At 42.7% G+C, this 17,373-nt stretch overlaps 1 protein-coding gene across 14 annotated transcripts in view; it reads right to left on the reverse strand.

The window, feature by feature from the left end:
• Positions 1–17,373, reverse strand: part of CACNA1B (calcium voltage-gated channel subunit alpha1 B) — a 252,505-nt gene that overhangs the window by 80,549 nt on the left and 154,583 nt on the right. For all 14 annotated transcript variants that reach the window (XM_033238339.1, XM_033238326.1, XM_033238337.1 and 11 more), the window contains one exon: positions 883–1,009. In XM_033238339.1, the coding sequence (XP_033094230.1) occupies positions 883–1,009 (127 nt within the window). The remainder of the gene's footprint in view (positions 1–882; positions 1,010–17,373) is intronic.

Below are 17,373 nucleotides of genomic sequence, written 5' to 3' on the forward strand. Positions count from 1 at the left end.
TGGTGAAAAAAGAAGGGGATGGACAGATTAGCAACCAACAGGGGCATGTCCACGCAGCCTTGCTGCCCTCTGCTCTCCCGGGCACCTGCCCAGCCCCGCTCTGGCCGGGCAAGCTCTTGTGTGGCTCCACCCCTGCTCTGCCTCTCCCTCTGCCTCCTCCTCCTAAAGCTCTGTTCCAGTCTCACCCCAGAAGCCCCACCTGACCTTCTCATCTACGTTTTAGCGCCCAATGGTCTGCATCTCCCCGCCTTGCTTTGTGTTTCCTCCCAGCACTTATCACTATCTGCATCTTATGTCTTTTACTTATTTGTCGTGTCTGTTGTCTATCTCTCCCACCAGCACACAGGTTTAGCAAGGACAGGGGATCTCACCTGTTTTGTTCACTCCTAGCTATTCCCAGCACCTAGAGTGCTGTCTGCCACATCAATACTGGCTGGACTAACGGAAGCCCCGGACTGAAGAGTGGATGACGGATGCATGAAGAGCGCAGGGCGGACACACAGACGGACATGCAAATAAACACAGTGCACACATGCATGCCACACAGGCGCCAGGGATGGACGTGTGTTTGAGAGACAGGGCAGACGGGGTCCCTGTGTGCAGACACACACACATGCCACATAGGAGGTGAGGAGCCCGGGCCTGCAGCTCATCCCAGCTCTGCTGGGGCTGCCTGTGAACAGTCACAGAACCTCCTGTGCCCACGTCCTCTTCTGCAGAATGAGGCCACACGGGCACATGCCTCTGGGGACTGCTGTGGTACTCAGAGACGTCTGTCTACATAAGTGTGCAGAATCAGTGCGCGCTGGCTACTGTGTTCCCATGGATCGTGATGCAGGGGTGAGTGGGCAGCCACACACACCAGCAGGCAAGGAGACTCACAGGTTGGTGGGGCTTAAACAGAACATGGAGCTGTACGGGACGATGGGCCGGGGGCCGCTCCTCATCAAGTCATCCGCTTCTACCTCCTTCTTCCCCTCTGCTTGGCCTTCCAGGTCCACGTTACCACCTACAAGGACACAGGGCCACCGAGTAAGGAGTGTGGTACACACAAAGTCACATCGTGTGGCTCTCTCCCAGCTCCCATGCCCCCAGCACTTGCGTCAGGTCCTCACAGGCCCACCAGGGATGGGCCTGCAGCTAAGAACACCGCTTCACACACATGACCACGGTCTACGACAGCCAGGACCACTGTCTGCCGCAGAGACGTGAGCAGACCCTTCCTCACCTCTTGTTGCACCAAGGTTGGGAATAACACAGAACCCAGCACTGCCTCTGCGGCTGTGGACCCCCCTGCCTCGCTGGCGGGTCTCGATGCGCTGAGAAGCCCAGAGCCTGGTGATACCTTCCCACTGCCTCTGCTGGGACCGCGAACCCGCAGCACAGGGAGGAGCAAGGGCCAGCCCCAACCCGCAAACCCACGAGGGCTCCCTGTACCTCATTGTCCAGTCTCCCTTGACCTGGGATTTTCTTCCTCGGGATCCCAGGAGAGGGTCCTGTGAGGCCACAGAGCTCGGAAGGACACTCTTCCCGGGGGGAACCCAGCCTCTGCTCAGGCCCTGATCCCTCGCCAGCCCCCCACTCTCGCCTCCTTCCCCCAGGGCCCATCTTCTGCCGCTCAGCACCCCACCCCACCTCAGCTGTGCTCCCACAAATCAAACTCCCCAGGGCTAACATGGCCACCACCTTGTTGTTTTTTAAGGTAAATTTTGTTGTCCCTGCCCGGTGTTTTTTGTACAATAATTCTTCATTTTCAACTATCCTGTATATTTTAATTCTGGTAAGTGACAGAGCTCTTGAGACCTCAGGGACACCAAGGAAGACGTGCAGTGACTTGGAGCTGCCTCCCACTGCTGCAACTCATTTTGAATTCTTTAAAGAAATATCAAAGCAAATAGGATTTTAAAGAGCAACAAAGTGAAGGTGCTAATCGAGAGCCCGCTGTGGAGCCCTTGACTGCTGGCCACCGTGAAGCCCTGCAGAGAAAGGCTGTGCCAGAGAAAAAAAAGCTTCGAGATGAGCATGAAAACAGTCAAGGCCACAGCAGTCAGGGTCTATACCACTGAGGATGCTGGCTCCAGAGCCAAGATAATCAGCCCCGCCCACGAGCACAAGCTGTTTAAAGCGACCACTTTTGAAATGGGCACCATCACACTTGCCTGTTGAAAATGAAAATTACTTAACCTGAGAAAGCAATCTGGCAAAACGTACTTGAAGCCCTAAAAAATTCTACTAATGTATTAGACATTACTTGCTAAGGAAATGAAGTATGCCCACAAAAATAAGTATTCCCAAAAGTTTTTGTTGTAAGTTTGTTTTTTTATTTTTTTTTTAATTTGAGATAGGAGACAGAGTTTCGCTCTTGTTGCCCAGGCTGAAGTACAGTGGTACCATCCTGCAACCTCCGCCTCCCGGGTTCAGGCGATTCTCCTGCCTCAGCATCCCGAGTAGCTGGGATTACAGGCGCTCGCCACCACACCCAGCTAATTTTTGTATTTTTAGTAGAAACAAGGTTTCGGTATGTTGGCCAGGCTGGTCTTAAACTCCTGACCTCAAGCGATCTGCCCTTCTTGGCCTCCCAAAGTGCTGGGCTTATGGGGGTTATGTTGTAAGTTCTTTTACAATAACAAAAATTATAAAATGCACAACCATAAACTACATAAAATATGCAATATTTACAAGAAGCACCATACTATGGATATTAAACATGCCACAGCTGTGGTGGAAGGGATCCCTTGAGCCCAGGAGTCTCAAGCAATGACACCATCCTGGGCAAGATGGTGACAGACTCTGTCTCTACAAAGAAATTTAAAAATTAAAAAATTAGCTGGGTGTGTTGGCACGTACATACAGTTCCAGCGACTCCAGAGGCTGAAGCAGGAGGATCACTTGAGGTCAAGAGCTCGAGGTTACAGTGACCTACAATGGCACCACTATACTCTAGTCTGGGTGACAGAATGAGATTCCGTCTCTAAAATAAATGAATAATTAATTAACTTAAGTAAACTGGGAAAAAAGAATCAGTCTGGATTCAATGAAGACTTTTGTTGCTCAAAATAAACATAACGAAGATGCCAGAGCTTGGATGGAACTATTTCTCATGAAATTGATTTACTACAACATAGAAAATCATATGAAAGTCATATGATCAATCATAGGGAAAAAAATGTCAATTAAGTCAAAGCAGAAGAAAGAATGGAAAGGAAAAAATGAAAACTGCAACAGACTGAAGTCATTGTTGGGGAAAGGCTATTTTTAAAAAGACTTGGCCGGGTGCGGTGGCTCAAGCCTGTAATCCCAGCACTTTGGGAGGCCGAGACGGGCGGATCATGAGGTCAGGAGATCAAGACCATCCTGGCTAACACGGTGAAACCCCGTCTCTACCAAAAAATATAAAAAACTAGCCGGGCGTGGTGGCGGGCGCCTGTAGTCCCAGCTACTCGGGAGGCTGAGGCAGAAGAATGGCGTGAACCCGGGAGGCGGAGCTTGCAGTGAGCTGAGATCCGGCCACTGCACTCCAGCCTGGGTGACAGAGCAAGACTCCGTCTCAAAAAAATAAATAAATAAATAAATAAAAATTAAAAAAAAAATTTAATAGTTAAAAAAATTAAATCCCTGAAATAGGAGATAATGAAGCAAAACAGCGAGCTTTGGAGGGGAATACAGAAAGGAAGAGAGCCTTCACCAAAAACAGCCACGGGCAGACACGGCCCAGGTGCTTTACTCCTCCTAACAGCAGGCGACGGCAGCACAGGTCCCCCTTGAGGCTGAACTGAGGAACTGCCCTTTCCAGTGCAGGGGTAGGAGTGCCAAGCCTTGGGCTCACTTCAAGGTGGGGAAGCTGAATGAGAATCATCCCCAAAGGGGAGCTAAAGTAAGTCCAGACTGGCAGCACCCCAGGCTTCTGGAAACAACAAATGCAAATCCGCTCTGCCAAAAACCTTCCTCAGCTGGCCTACAGAATCCCCACCGATTAGGGGGAAACGGGAGATCATTTAAGCTGTTATTTCCCAAGATATCCCAAGAGAAAGGATTTCTCTCCTATACATCTGGAGAGATACAAGCTATGTTCCATCCTTGGGAAAACTGAAAACGTAGTTAATTCATTTTCTGTAGGCTTAATTATCTCACAAAACCCTGGTTGAGAAAAGGAGGATGTGATGGTTCATACTGAGTGTCAACTTGATTGGATTGAAGGATACGAAGTACTGATGCGGGGTGTGTCTGTGACGGTGTTGTCAAAAGAGATTCATATTTGAGTCAGTGGTTGCGGAAGGCAGACCCACCCTTGATCCAGTGGGCACAATCGGATCAGCTGCCAGCAAATGTAAAGCAGGCAAAAAAACGTGAAAAGGAGACGACGGGCTTCACCTCCCAGCCTACATATTTCTCCCATGCTGGACGCTTCCTGCCCTCAAACATCAGACTCTAAGCTCTTCAGATGTGGGACTCGGACTGGCCCTCCTTGCTTCTCAGCTTGCAGAGAGCCTGTCGTGGGACCTTGTGATCATGTAAGCTAATACTTAATAAATTCCCATATATATCATATATATATAGTATATATCCTATATATATGATATATAGGCTACACTCACACCCCTAAAGACTTCATATATAGATAAACATATCATATATATAGGATATATATAAATATAGAGAGGATATATATTCTATTAGTTCTGTACCTCTAACAAAACCCTAATACAGAAGATTAAGATCAGTCATATATGAACTCAAAAAATCGCACCAAACACACCATGGAACAAGGTCACCATGACTGAAAGACACAAGAGAAACAATGAGTACACTCACTTAGACCCCTAAAAACAGCAGAAACAATGCGTACACTCACACCCCTAAAGACTTCAGATACAGGAATTCTTAGATGAGATACATAAAATAAGTAAATACAGGCCGGGCGTGGTGGCTCATAACTGTAATCCCAGCACTTTGGGAGGCCGAGGCGGGTGGATAACTTGAGCCCAGGAGTTCAAGACCAGCCTGGGCAACATGGAGAAACCCCATGTCTACAAGAAATACAAAAAATTAGCTGGGTATGGTGGTGCGCCTGTGGTCCAACTACTGCAGAGGCCGAGGTGGGAGGATCGCTGGAGCCCAGGTGATGGCTACACGAAAAGCCCAGACGTCATCACTATGCAACAGATCTAATGTAACAAAACTGCATTTGTCCCCCCTAAATCTATAAAAATAAAAAAAAAATTACTGATAGGTCAATCAAGCAAAATATTAACGAATATAAAGAATATTTGAGTAATACAACTAACAAACCTGATTTAGCATACAAATATAAAGAGCTCAGAGCTCACAAAATTAGAGAAAACATATCCCTCTGAAGCACATACAGAATAAGAACAAAGAAAAAAGCTGACCACACAGCCCAGGCACAGAGCAACTGCAAATGAATTTCAAAGAAAACTATCATACAGACCACATTCTCCTAATCACAGTACACAAGTTAGAAATTAAGATAGAAACCAGAAACAAAGAGATTAATTAATATTAAAATTTTACATTTGGAAACTGAAAAAAAGACTGAAGAATTCATGGGTCAAAAATGATATAGTCACAGACAGTACAACTGTGTCCAAAAAAACCAAAATAATCTACAGGAAAATTACTTAGAGTAATGAGAGTTCGACAATTCCGTGGCTGAATACAGAACCAACAGATGAAACTGCTTATTATTTCTATGCAGTAGAAGCAAATAATTAGGAAAGAAAAATCTTTTAAACAATACCATTTAAAAAAAACAGAATAAGCAAGGTAAAAAGACAAAAAGACATTTTCAGGATAGAAGAAAAGAGAGATAAATACGAAAGTGAGATTAAAATCCTACAATCTTCTATTTGAATTACAAAGGCCATGGAATTAATGACATATTTCTCTCTCTCTCTCTTTTTTTTTTTTTTTTTTTTTTGAGATGGAGTCTTGCTCTGTCGCCCAGGCTGGAGTGCAGTGGCGCGATCTTGGCTCACTGCAACCTCCACCTCTTGGGTTCAAGGGATTCTCCTGTCTCAGCCTCCTGAGTAGCTGGGATTGAAGGCATGCCCCACCACATCCGGCTAATTTTTACACACTTTTGTTTTCTTCTCAGTAGAGACGGGTTTCACCACGCTGGCCAGGCAGGTCTCGAACTCCTGACACCAGGTGATCTGCCCACATTGGCCTCCCAAAGTGTTGGGATGACAGGCATAAGCCACCGCATCCGGCCACTTTTCTCTTTTTAAAAAGCCCACCAAAAAGCCTGAAAGCAGTAAGAACCCAGTAGCAACGACCACAGATGACTGTCTCTAAATATCTTATCAAAGGAGCCAAGGAGTCTGGAGTCAGGTTCTACAGAAGCACACCGTGAGGTGGGACGGGCTCCCAGGAGAAACCGGAAGGGAAGAGAAAAGCAAGACAGGGAAGTGAAGAAGCCAAGCAAGGGTGCGCTTCAGACCAAGTCCTGCAAAGGTGGCTCAGGCTCCCACAGAGACACTCTGGGCTCTCGTCTGAACCAGAAGGTTGTCCTGACTGAAGCCAGAGAGCTGGCTCTCCTACACCTGCACCTTCCCTTCATTGGCTAAGTGCCACCTTGGGGGATGCAAACTCCCATGCACTTCCCGTGGTTCCTGTAGTCCAAGGGAAGCCTCTGAAGAGGAGCTGAAGAGGAAGACCCTGGAGGCAAAGGCCACCAGAGTATGGGGGGTGACAGGGTGGAATCTACAGAAATCACAGCAGTGTCCAGCGTGTGCTGCTTCTTGAAGAAATAAGCAATTCCAGATCGGGGGCAGGAAGTGTGCACAATGATCCTGGAACATGCTGTCATAAACGAAAACCAAAGAATTGTCACATTCTATTCCAGGCCTGTGAGAAAGGCAGAAAATCAACTTGAAAGGGTGAACAATGGCCAAGATAGGACAATTTAAGCACCAAAAGTAATACTGACTGCAAAGAACTGAAATACATCAAACACATTCAAATTCAAAAATTTACAATAATAATTTGCTTATAGCCCTCACTGGTCCTATTTGTTAAAGGTCATTGATTCCTTATTTTGAAAACTTATAAATAAAGGGACAGAACGAAGCAAGTACCTTGTTCAATACACATACAAACTGCATTTCAGGGTAACCAAGCAGTTGATGAGGTAAGATCTTTCTTACAGAAAAAGTCAAAATAACAAACACAGAAAGAATCATGAAATTATAAATTCACCATTTTGTGACCCTCACTGAAATCACAGATCTGGGTAACAATCATCTATGTCACTAGAACCATTTGGGGAAAGACCAGTGGAGAACTTTACAATGGCAGATCAGGCTAAACCCACTGTTCCATGTTAGTATCACCCAGAGAGACACCAGACATGACACAGCTCCTGATACTATGAGGCAGGAAGTGTACACCACCACCTGGAAGCCTTCCAAAAGAAGGGAACTGGATTCTTTCTGTCTTTCCCTTTTTTTTTTTTTTTCTGAGACGGAGTCTTGCTCTGTCACTCAGGCTGGAGTGCATGGCGCGATCTCAGCTCACTGCAACCTCCACCTCTTGGGTTCAAGTGATTCTCCTGGCTCAGTCTCCTGAGTAGCTGGGATTACAAGCGCTTGCTACCACGCCTGGCTAATTTTTGTATTTTAGTAGAGACAGGGTTTCATCATGTTGGCCAGGATGGTCTCGAACGCCTGACCTCAGGTGATCCTCCCACCTCGGCCTCCCAAAGTGCCGGGATTACAGATGTGAGCCACCGCACCTGGCCTGGATTCACAACAGTCTCTAGACATCCTTTGGTTGTCACAACTAGGGGGTGCTCCTGGCATTGAGAGGGTGGAGGCCAGGGATGCTGCTAGGCATCCTAAAATGCAGAGGCCACGGTCCACAATACACCTCAACAGTGCCAAGGCTTAGAAGCCCTGTTCCGGATCTAATTACCAGGTAACAGAATGCACTGAGGACAGAGAACTGTACCAAACACCACCACGACGCAAACAACCAAACTGAGAAATTCTACAGAACAAACCATATGTTCTCCTCAACAAATAAATGGCATGAATAAGGAGAGGAAAACTGTTTTAAAGTAAAAGAGACTTAGACAGATTAAGCAAACTCAAAGAGTAAACCTCGTTTGAATCCTGACTCAAACCAACTGTAAAAAGTTATTTTTGAAATAACTAGTAAAATTAGAACTTGGAAGAGGTGTTAGATAATATCAGGGAATTATTATCAACATTGCTAAGTGTGACAATGCTCTATGGCTATGATAAACCCTTAATTGTCAGAGACGCTTACTGGCATATTATACCTAAAATGATACACAAGAAAGCAAGAAGAAGCATAAGTGAAACAATACTGGCGAAATGTGGGTGACTGCTGAGGGTGGAGACGGAGCACGGGAGTTCACTGCATTTTCTCCACTTTCCCGTATGTTTCCATTCTCCACAATAAAAAGGATTTTATTTAAGCAGCCCCAGAGAGAAGACAGAGCCATACATGTGAACAACAATTTAGACGAATGACTGGCTTCTCAACAGAAACAACAGAAGGCAGAAGACAGTGGAGCAGTCTCAATACGCTGAAAGAAAGATAACAAATGAGAATTCTCTACGATGTAAAACCACTTCTCACAAACAATGGCAAAAAAAAGACTGTTCAGGCAAGCCAAGAGAATTTACCACCATCAAACCTCACTAAAATAAATTAGGGGGAGGTGAGCAGATCACGAGGTCAGGAGATCGAGACTATCCTGGCTAATACGGCAAAACCCCACCTCTACTAAAAATATAAAAAATTAGCCAGGCATGGCAGTGGGCTACTTGGAAGGCTGAGGCAGGAGAATCACTTGAACCCAGGAGGCAGAGGTTGTAGTGAGCCGAGATCATGCCACCACTGCACTCCAGCCTGGGCGACAGAGTGAGACTCCGTCCCAAAAAAAAAAAAAAAAAAAAAAATTTGGAAAGCTGTTCTTCAAGCAGAAGGAAAAAAAAGAAAAAAGAAATCCAGGCCGGGCGCGGTGGCTCAAGCCTGTAATCCCAGCATTTTGGGAGGCCGAGACGGGCAGATCACGACGTCAGGAGATCGAGACCATCCTGGCTAATACGGTGAAACCCTGTCTCTACTAAAAATACAAAAAAACTAGCCAGGCGAGGTGGCGGGCGCCTGTAGTCCCAGCTACTCTGGAGGCTGAGGCAGGAGAATGGCGTAAACCCGGGAGGCGGAGCTTGCAGTGAGCTGAGATCCGGCCACTGCACTCCAGCCCGGGCGACAGAGCAAGACTCTGTCTCAAAAAAAAAAAAAAAAAAGAAATCCAAATGGATGATCTGAAATATAAGGAGTGGTGAAATATGAAAAAGAATAACGGGATCAATTGCAAAACACAGGGAAAAAGAACAAGATAGAGAAATCTCTGTCAATTAGAAATTTAAAATCATACTTATTTAAAAAAAAGCTCATGAATCAAACAAGAAATCTTAATCACTCTTGGAAAAAAAATTAAAACAAAAAATGTAAACTTTCAATATATAACTAGAATATATATATTAAATATATATATAACTAAAATAACTCTAAGAGTGAAACTTACAGTTTTAAACACATTAGCAAAGTAGAAAAGTTCAATGTCATGAGCTGACTATCCAACTAATACATTGGAGAAAGAATATTACAGTACACAAACACAAAGTAGAAGAAAGGAAGTAATAAACAAGAACAGAAATTAGTGAAACAGAAAACAAAAATACAGTAGAGAAGATCAACAAAGACAAAGACTGAGGCATTGATAAACCATTTAAGTGGACAAAACTTCAGGGAAAAAAGAGTTTATCAAGGGAAGGAGGGAAGGATGGAGGGAGGGAAGGCTACCAGAAATATAAAAGAGGCCACGGGCCGGGCGCAGTGGCTCACATCTGTAATCCCAGCACTTTGGGAGGCCGAGGCAGGTGGATCACGAGGTCAGGAGATCGAGACCATCCCAGCTGACATGGTGAAACCCCATCTCTACTAAAAATATAAAAAATTAGCTGGGTGTGGTGGCGGACACCTGTAGTCCCAGCTAGTCGGGAGGCTGAGGCAGGAGAATGGCGTGAACGTGGGACGCGGAGCTTGCAGTGAGCAGAGATCGCGCCACTGCACTCCAGCTCAGGCGACAGAGCGAGACTCCGTCTCAAAAAAAAAAAAAAAAAAAAGGGTCCACAACCACAAATCCATCAGAAACTTAAAAGATAATACGAAACTGGTTCCTACAGATATTGGCAGTCATCTTCTTTTTTTCTTTCTTTCTTTCTTTTTTTTTTTGAGACAGAGTCTCACTGTTGCCCAGGCTGGAGTGCAGTGGCGCGATCACAGCTCACAGCTCACTTCTCACTGCAGTCTCCACCTCCCGGGTTCAAGAGATTCTTTTGCCTCAGCCTTTCAAGTCGCTAGGATTACAGGTACCCATCACCATGCCCAGCTAATTTTTGTACTTTTAGTAGAGATGGGGTTTCACCATGTTGTCCAGGTTGGTCTTGAACTCCTAACCTCAAGTGATCCACCAGCCTTGGCCTCCCAAAGTGCTGGGATTACAGGCATGAACCACTGTGCCCAGCCAGCGGTCATCTTTTTCTTGAGATGATGTAAGATAATGAAATGCCTACATGATGAGATGAAGCAAGGTGAATGACATAGGCATTGTGATGTAGGTGGAAAATTCAAGAGGTAATTCCTAAGTTTTAAGTCGCTACCTGTTCTAAGTATCATGATGAAACCCCACACAGTTCTACTCCATCCCACCTGGACTGCATTAGTCACTTAACAGCCATCTTGGTTCTGAGGTTGGCTGTCATGGTATTGCAGTAATTATGTTCAAGTAACCCTTATTTTCCTTAATAATGGCCCCAAAGTGCAAGAGTAGTTATGTAATAAATATTTTCAGATCACAGTGGACCTCGGATAACAGAAAGCTAGGAAAGTGAAACCATGGATAAGGGGAGACTACCATATATAAGATCCTTGGACATCACATATAAGGCAAACGTAAGATTCTAAAAGGTAGAATGAAGAAGGAAAACATTGGCTAGGGACCTTGGGACCTGAGGAATGGCACAATAATGAGTTTCTCATTTGAGTTTTCTTTCATGCTTCATATATATCCTAGATTTGGTACCAGTGAATCCAACAACCCAGAAATACCAATAGGCACAGATTTTTTAAAGGCTCAATAAACCCAGCTCTCCCTCGTGAAAGGACTAGGAATGAGGCAGCCTAGTGAGATCTAAAACTTATACACAATAATCACGAAACAACAGCCAAACTACACACACACACCAAAAAAACAAAACACTATGACCTTACCTCCACTTATACCAGTGGGGAGCCTAGACTTCCACCCTCACCACCATCCCAAAGCCCCTGCTAGGGTGATCTCAGAGTCAGCCAAGTGGGAGCAGGGACTTTCATCCCTTCCCAGTGGTAACAAGACCCCCAATACACACAATGCCAGTAGAGATCACACAGGAGGCCTAGACGTCGCGTCTCACCCAGCAGGAATGAGGCACCTTCTTCCTCCTACTCAATGGAGCAAGCCCTAGTGGAAAGTCAGGACTTCTACTGCTATCTTGAGGTGATAAGGTCTATCTCCATTGTGTCAACGCCAGCCAGATGGGGAACAGTAACAAGATACTCCTATCTCTCCCAGTCAGGCTGGTATGAATGGAGGCCTAGTGGGGAGCTAAAACTCCCAGCCTTGCCTAGCAGTAATGAGTAATCCTTCTCTCCTAGAGTGTCAATGGAACTCAAGTGAAGAATCTATACTTCTGTCCCCACCTGTCAATAATGGGGGAACTCTCTACAGCCCCTGTAATATGGTTTGGCGTGTCCCCATCCAAATCTCACCTCAAATGGTAATGCCTATAATCCCCACGTGTCAAGGGAGGCACCAGATGGAGGTAATTGGATTATGGGGGTGGTTTCCCCTATGCTGTTCTCATGATAGTGAGTTTCACAAGATGTGACAGTTTTATTAAGTGTCTTGCACTCACTCTGTCCTGCCACCCTGTGAAGAAAGTGCATGCTTCTCCTTTGCCTACCACCATGATTTTAAGTTCCCTGAAGCCTCCTCAGCAATGTGAAACTATGAGTCAATTAAACCTCTTTCCTTTATAAATTACCTGGTCTCAGGTATTTCTTCATAGCAGTGTGAGAATGGACTAATATGCCCCACTACTTGCTGGCGTGGCATCACAGTAGACAAGCTAAAACTGAAGATGTAAATAAGACTTAGGGCTCATAACATAATACCAAAGAGTCTAGGTTTCAACCAAAAATCACTCATCACACCAAGAACCGGGAAAATCTCAACTTGAATGAGAAAACACAATCAACAGACACCAAGATGATACAGATGTTAGAAGTATCTGACAAAGATTTTAAAAACACCCATTATAAGAATGCTCAACAGATAATTTAAAACACACTTAAAAACAAATGAAAAATATAAAATTCTCAGCAAAGAAATAAAGTCTTAGGAAAGAAACGGAAGATATAACAAACCAAATGGAAACCTCAGAAATGAAAACGACAATGACTGAAATTAGAAAATCAATAGATGGGCTACAGCAGAATGGAAGGCACAGAGGAAAGAGTCAGTGAACTGGAAGATAGAATAATAGAAATGATCCAATCTGAGCAACAGAGAGAAAGTAGACTTTAAAAAGTGAATAGAGCTCAGGGGCCTTTGGGACTTTAACAAAAGATCTAACATTCATGTCATCAGAGTCCTGGAAAGAAAAGAGAAAGAGGCAGAACTAAAGAAGTATTCAAAGACATAAAGGATGAAAAATTTCCAAATTTGGCACAAGATATAAACCTACAAATTCAAGAAATTGAGCAAACCCCAAACAAGATAAACTTAAAGGAACTCACATCAAAGCACACTGTCATCAAACTTCTGAAATATAAAGACAAGGAAAAAAATCTTGAAAGCAGCGAGAGATAAACAACGTCTTACCTATAGGAAGAAAACAATTCGAATGACAGTAGATTTCTCATCAGAAACCATGGAGCTCAGAAGGAAGAGGCACACGTTTTTTCAAGTGCTGAAAAAAAAAGAACTGTCAACCCAGAATTCTATACCCACTGAAAATACCCTTCAGGAATGAAGGGAAAATCAAGACATTCTCAGATGAAGGAAAACTAAGAGAATTTGTCACCCACAGACCTATCACAAAAGAATGTCTAAGGAAGTTCCTCTAAATAGAAAGTAAATTATGCAAGAAGAAATACTGGAATATCGGGAAGGAAGAAAGAATAACAGGAGTAAAAATACAGGTAAATACAACACACTTTTCTTCTCCTCTTTTCTAAATTACGTTTGACAGTTGAAGCAAAAATTATAACATACTCTGATGTGTTTCTAGAAGTACACAGAAGAGCTATTTAAGACAATTATATAATAAATGGAGGAGGAAAAAGAGATATAAAGAGAGGTAAAGCTTCTATATTTCATATGAACTGGTAAAATGACTACATGAAGAAACTGGAGTAAGTTATGTATATATAATGTAATACACAGGGCAACCACTAAAAAAAGCTATACGAGGTCTTAAAAAACCTATAAAAGAGATACACTCAAAAATACTACAGATAAATTAAAAGGAACTCTACAGTACATTCAAGTAACCCATAGGAAAGGAGAAAAAGGAAACCAAAGAAATGAAAGACAGAAAGAAAAAAACAGAAAATAAGAAATAAAATAACAGACTTAAGCCCTCATATATCAGTAATTATGCTAAGTGTAAACAGTCTAAATATGCAAAGTAAAAGACAGAATTGACAGAGTGGATTGAAAACATGAATGCTATCTACAAGAAATTTACTTCAAATATAACTATATAGCTAGGTTGAAAGTGAAAGGGTGAAAAAATATATACCATGCACATATTAATCAAAAGAAAGCAGGACTGAACGTATCTACATAAGATAAAGTAGATTGCAGAGGAAAGAAGATTACCAGGTATAGAGGACATTACACAACAATTAAAGGGCCAGTCCATCAAAAAGACATAGAAATCCTAAATACGTATGTGCCCAAAAACAGAACTGCAAACACATGAAGCAAAAACTTACAGTACTGAAAGAAGCAAAGATAAATCCACATTTATACTCGGAGACTGAATACCCTTTTCTCAACAACTGACATATCTAGACAGATAATCAGAATGTAGATGAAGATACTCAATAACATCGTCAACCAACAGGATCTAAATGATGCTTATGGAAATGTACACCAACAACACAGAATGCATGTTCCCTTCAAAGGTTCACAGAACATACATCAAGATATGCTACATCCTGGGCCATAAAACAAACCTTAACAAACTTAAAAGAACTGAAATAATACAGAACATGTTCACTGACGATAATGTAATCAAACTAGAAGTCAATAACAGAAAAACAGGCAAATCTCCTAATGTTTGGAAACTAAACAACACACTTCTAAATAGCCCATGAGTCTTCTCAAAGGAAATTTTTTAAACGGGACTGAAAAAATATACAGTATGAAAACCCGTGGAATGCAGCTGCCAAGAGAGAAACTTACAGAGCTGAATGTTTACAGCAGAAAAGAAGGAAAGACTCAAATCAACAATCTAAGCTCCTACCCCCAGAAACTAGAAAAGAAGAGCAAAAGAAGCCCAAAGAAAACAGAAAGAAGGAAATAATAAACAGTAGAAATCAAATGAAATTGAAAGCAGAAAAACAGAGAAAATCAATGTAACAATAATTTGTTTCTTTGAAAATATCAATAAGATTATACAAACTCCTAGTAAGACTTACAAAGAAAAAAGGGAGAAGACAGCAAATTACCAATATAAGAAATGAGACAGGAGTTACCACTACAGATTATGCAGACATCAAAGGGATAATAAGGAAACATCACAAACAACTGTACACACTTAAATAAAAGGGAATAATTCCGGCCGGGCGCGGTGGCTCACGCCTGTAATCCCAGCACTTCGGGAGGCACAGGCGGGTGGATCACGAGGTCAGGAGATCGAGATCATCCTGGCTAACCCGGTGAAACTCCGTGTCTACTAAAAAATACAAAAAACTAGCCGGGCGAGGTGGTGGGCGCCTATAGTCCCAGCTACTCGGGAGGCTGAGGCAGGAGAATGGCGTAAACCCGGGAGGCGGAGCTTGCAGTGAGCTGAGATCCGGCCACTGCACTCCAGCCTGGGCGACAGAGCGAGACTCCGTCTCAAAAAAAAAAAGAAAAAAAAAGGGACTAATTCCTCAGAAAGCACAAACTACTACAACTCATCTAACATGAAATAGATAACACTGTATCTATTAAGGAAATTATATTTGTAATTTTAAAAATCCAAAAAAGAAATGCTTCCTTTGCAAAATTTCCCAAACATTTAAAGGAGAATTAATATCAGTTCAACATAATCTCCTCTAGAAAACAGAAGACGGACAATCCATTCAATTCAAAACATTTTATTAATCCGATATCACTCGGATACCAAAATCAGACAGAGACAGCACAACAAAGAAAACTACAGAGCAACATCCCTCATGAATATGGAGGCAAAACTCCTTAATAAAATATTAGCAAATAGAATGCAGCAACATAGAGAAAGAATTATACACCAGTAGGGTTATTCATAATGACAAAGGCCAGTTTAATATTTGAAAATAAATCAATATAAACTACCATATTAACAGAAAAAACACACACATAATATCAATTGATGCAGAAAATCATTTGACAATATTAATCCACTCACGACAAATATTCTTTAAAAAAAAAAAGCAATAAAGGAGAACTTTCTCAACTTGATAAAGAACATCTACCAAAAAACAAAACAAAACAAAAAACAAACAAACCCAAAAACCTTACAGCTAATATCACACTAAATGATGAAAGACAGAATGCTCCCTCCAGGAAAGATGTCAGTTCTTGCCACAGCTATTCAAAACAGTACTGGAAGTCACAGACAGTGCAATAAGGGAAGACAGGGAAATAAAAGGCATGTATGTCAGAAAGGAAAAAACTAAAACTGTTCATTTGCAGATATCTTACACTCTCTGTGGAAAATCCCACAGATTCTAAAAACACACACCTAGCACAAACATAAGCCAAAATTACATAGTTTCTTTTAAAATTTGATGAAAATGGGCTGGGCGCGGTGGCTCATGCCTGTAATCCCAACATTTCGGGAGGCTGAGAAACGCAGATCACTTGAGGTCAGGAGTTCATAATCAGCCTAGCCAACATGGTGAAACCCCGTCTCTACTAAAAATACAAAAAAATTAGCTGTGTGTGGTGGTGCGTGCCTGTAATCCCAGCTACTCGGGAGGCTGAGGCACGAGAATCGCTTTGAACCCAGGAGGTGGTGATTGCAGTGACCCGAGATGACACCACTGCACTCCAGCCTGGGCGACAGAGCGAGACCCCATCTCAAAAAAAAAAAGAAAAAAAGAGAAAAACAAAAAACACAGGACAAAAAATGACGAGGAAAAACACTGAAACAGAGGGAAATTTTTAAAACTTTAAGCCACCCTTAAGGCTATGTAAATAAGTTGGAAAACCTAGATCAAATGGATAATTTCTAGGGAAAATATAATGTACCAAACTCATCTCGGGAGGCAACAATGTTTAAACAGACCAACATCCATACAGAAAAAGAGGTATTACAAAGGAACTAACCTACAAAAAGAGACCAGACATCAACAATTTCACAAGATAATTCTATCAAATATTTAAAGACCACATAATTGCTATACTACTTGAGCTACCCTAAGACATTCTAATTATTTTTATGAACCAATAACAGGTATATCCCACAGAATATATCCTTGGATAGTATTTCCCAATAGAGCACTGCCAAGTTTTATAATGTCCATGCTTCTGAAAAACATAGATATATTTCATTACAGTGTTGCTGGCTTTTCTGGCTGATATTTATGTTTTAAAGAAGTTTACATGCCCAAAAGTCAATATAATGTTTTTAACAAAATAATGTGGGGAACAACTCTCAGGCAGGATTCCAAATTCAGTTGGTTGTGTGAAGAAACCTGAAAGAGCTATTCCTTCAAGGTGGATCCCAAGTGGCTATAAGTCCAAGAGAAGCTGTCATATACTGAATAGAGGTCCCAGAACACTCACACCTTTTTAACTCTGGGAACTTTTAGCGCTCACCTGACCCAGCCAATCAGAGTTCACTTGCCTCAGCCAATCAGAGCTCAGCTATATTGACCAATCAGAACTCAGCTGTGTCAACCAATCAGACCAAACAAGTCTGAATCCTTCATTTGCATAAAGGGACTTGATTAACAGGAAATGTCAAATCTTTGCCTTCATTTTATAAGGAAGGCTGCATCTCCCTAGTTTGCAAA

This window comes from Trachypithecus francoisi, unplaced genomic scaffold, assembly GCF_009764315.1.
Source record: "Trachypithecus francoisi isolate TF-2019V2 unplaced genomic scaffold, Tfra_2.0 Lachesis_group16, whole genome shotgun sequence".
NCBI classification, from domain to species: Eukaryota; Metazoa; Chordata; class Mammalia; order Primates; family Cercopithecidae; genus Trachypithecus; species Trachypithecus francoisi.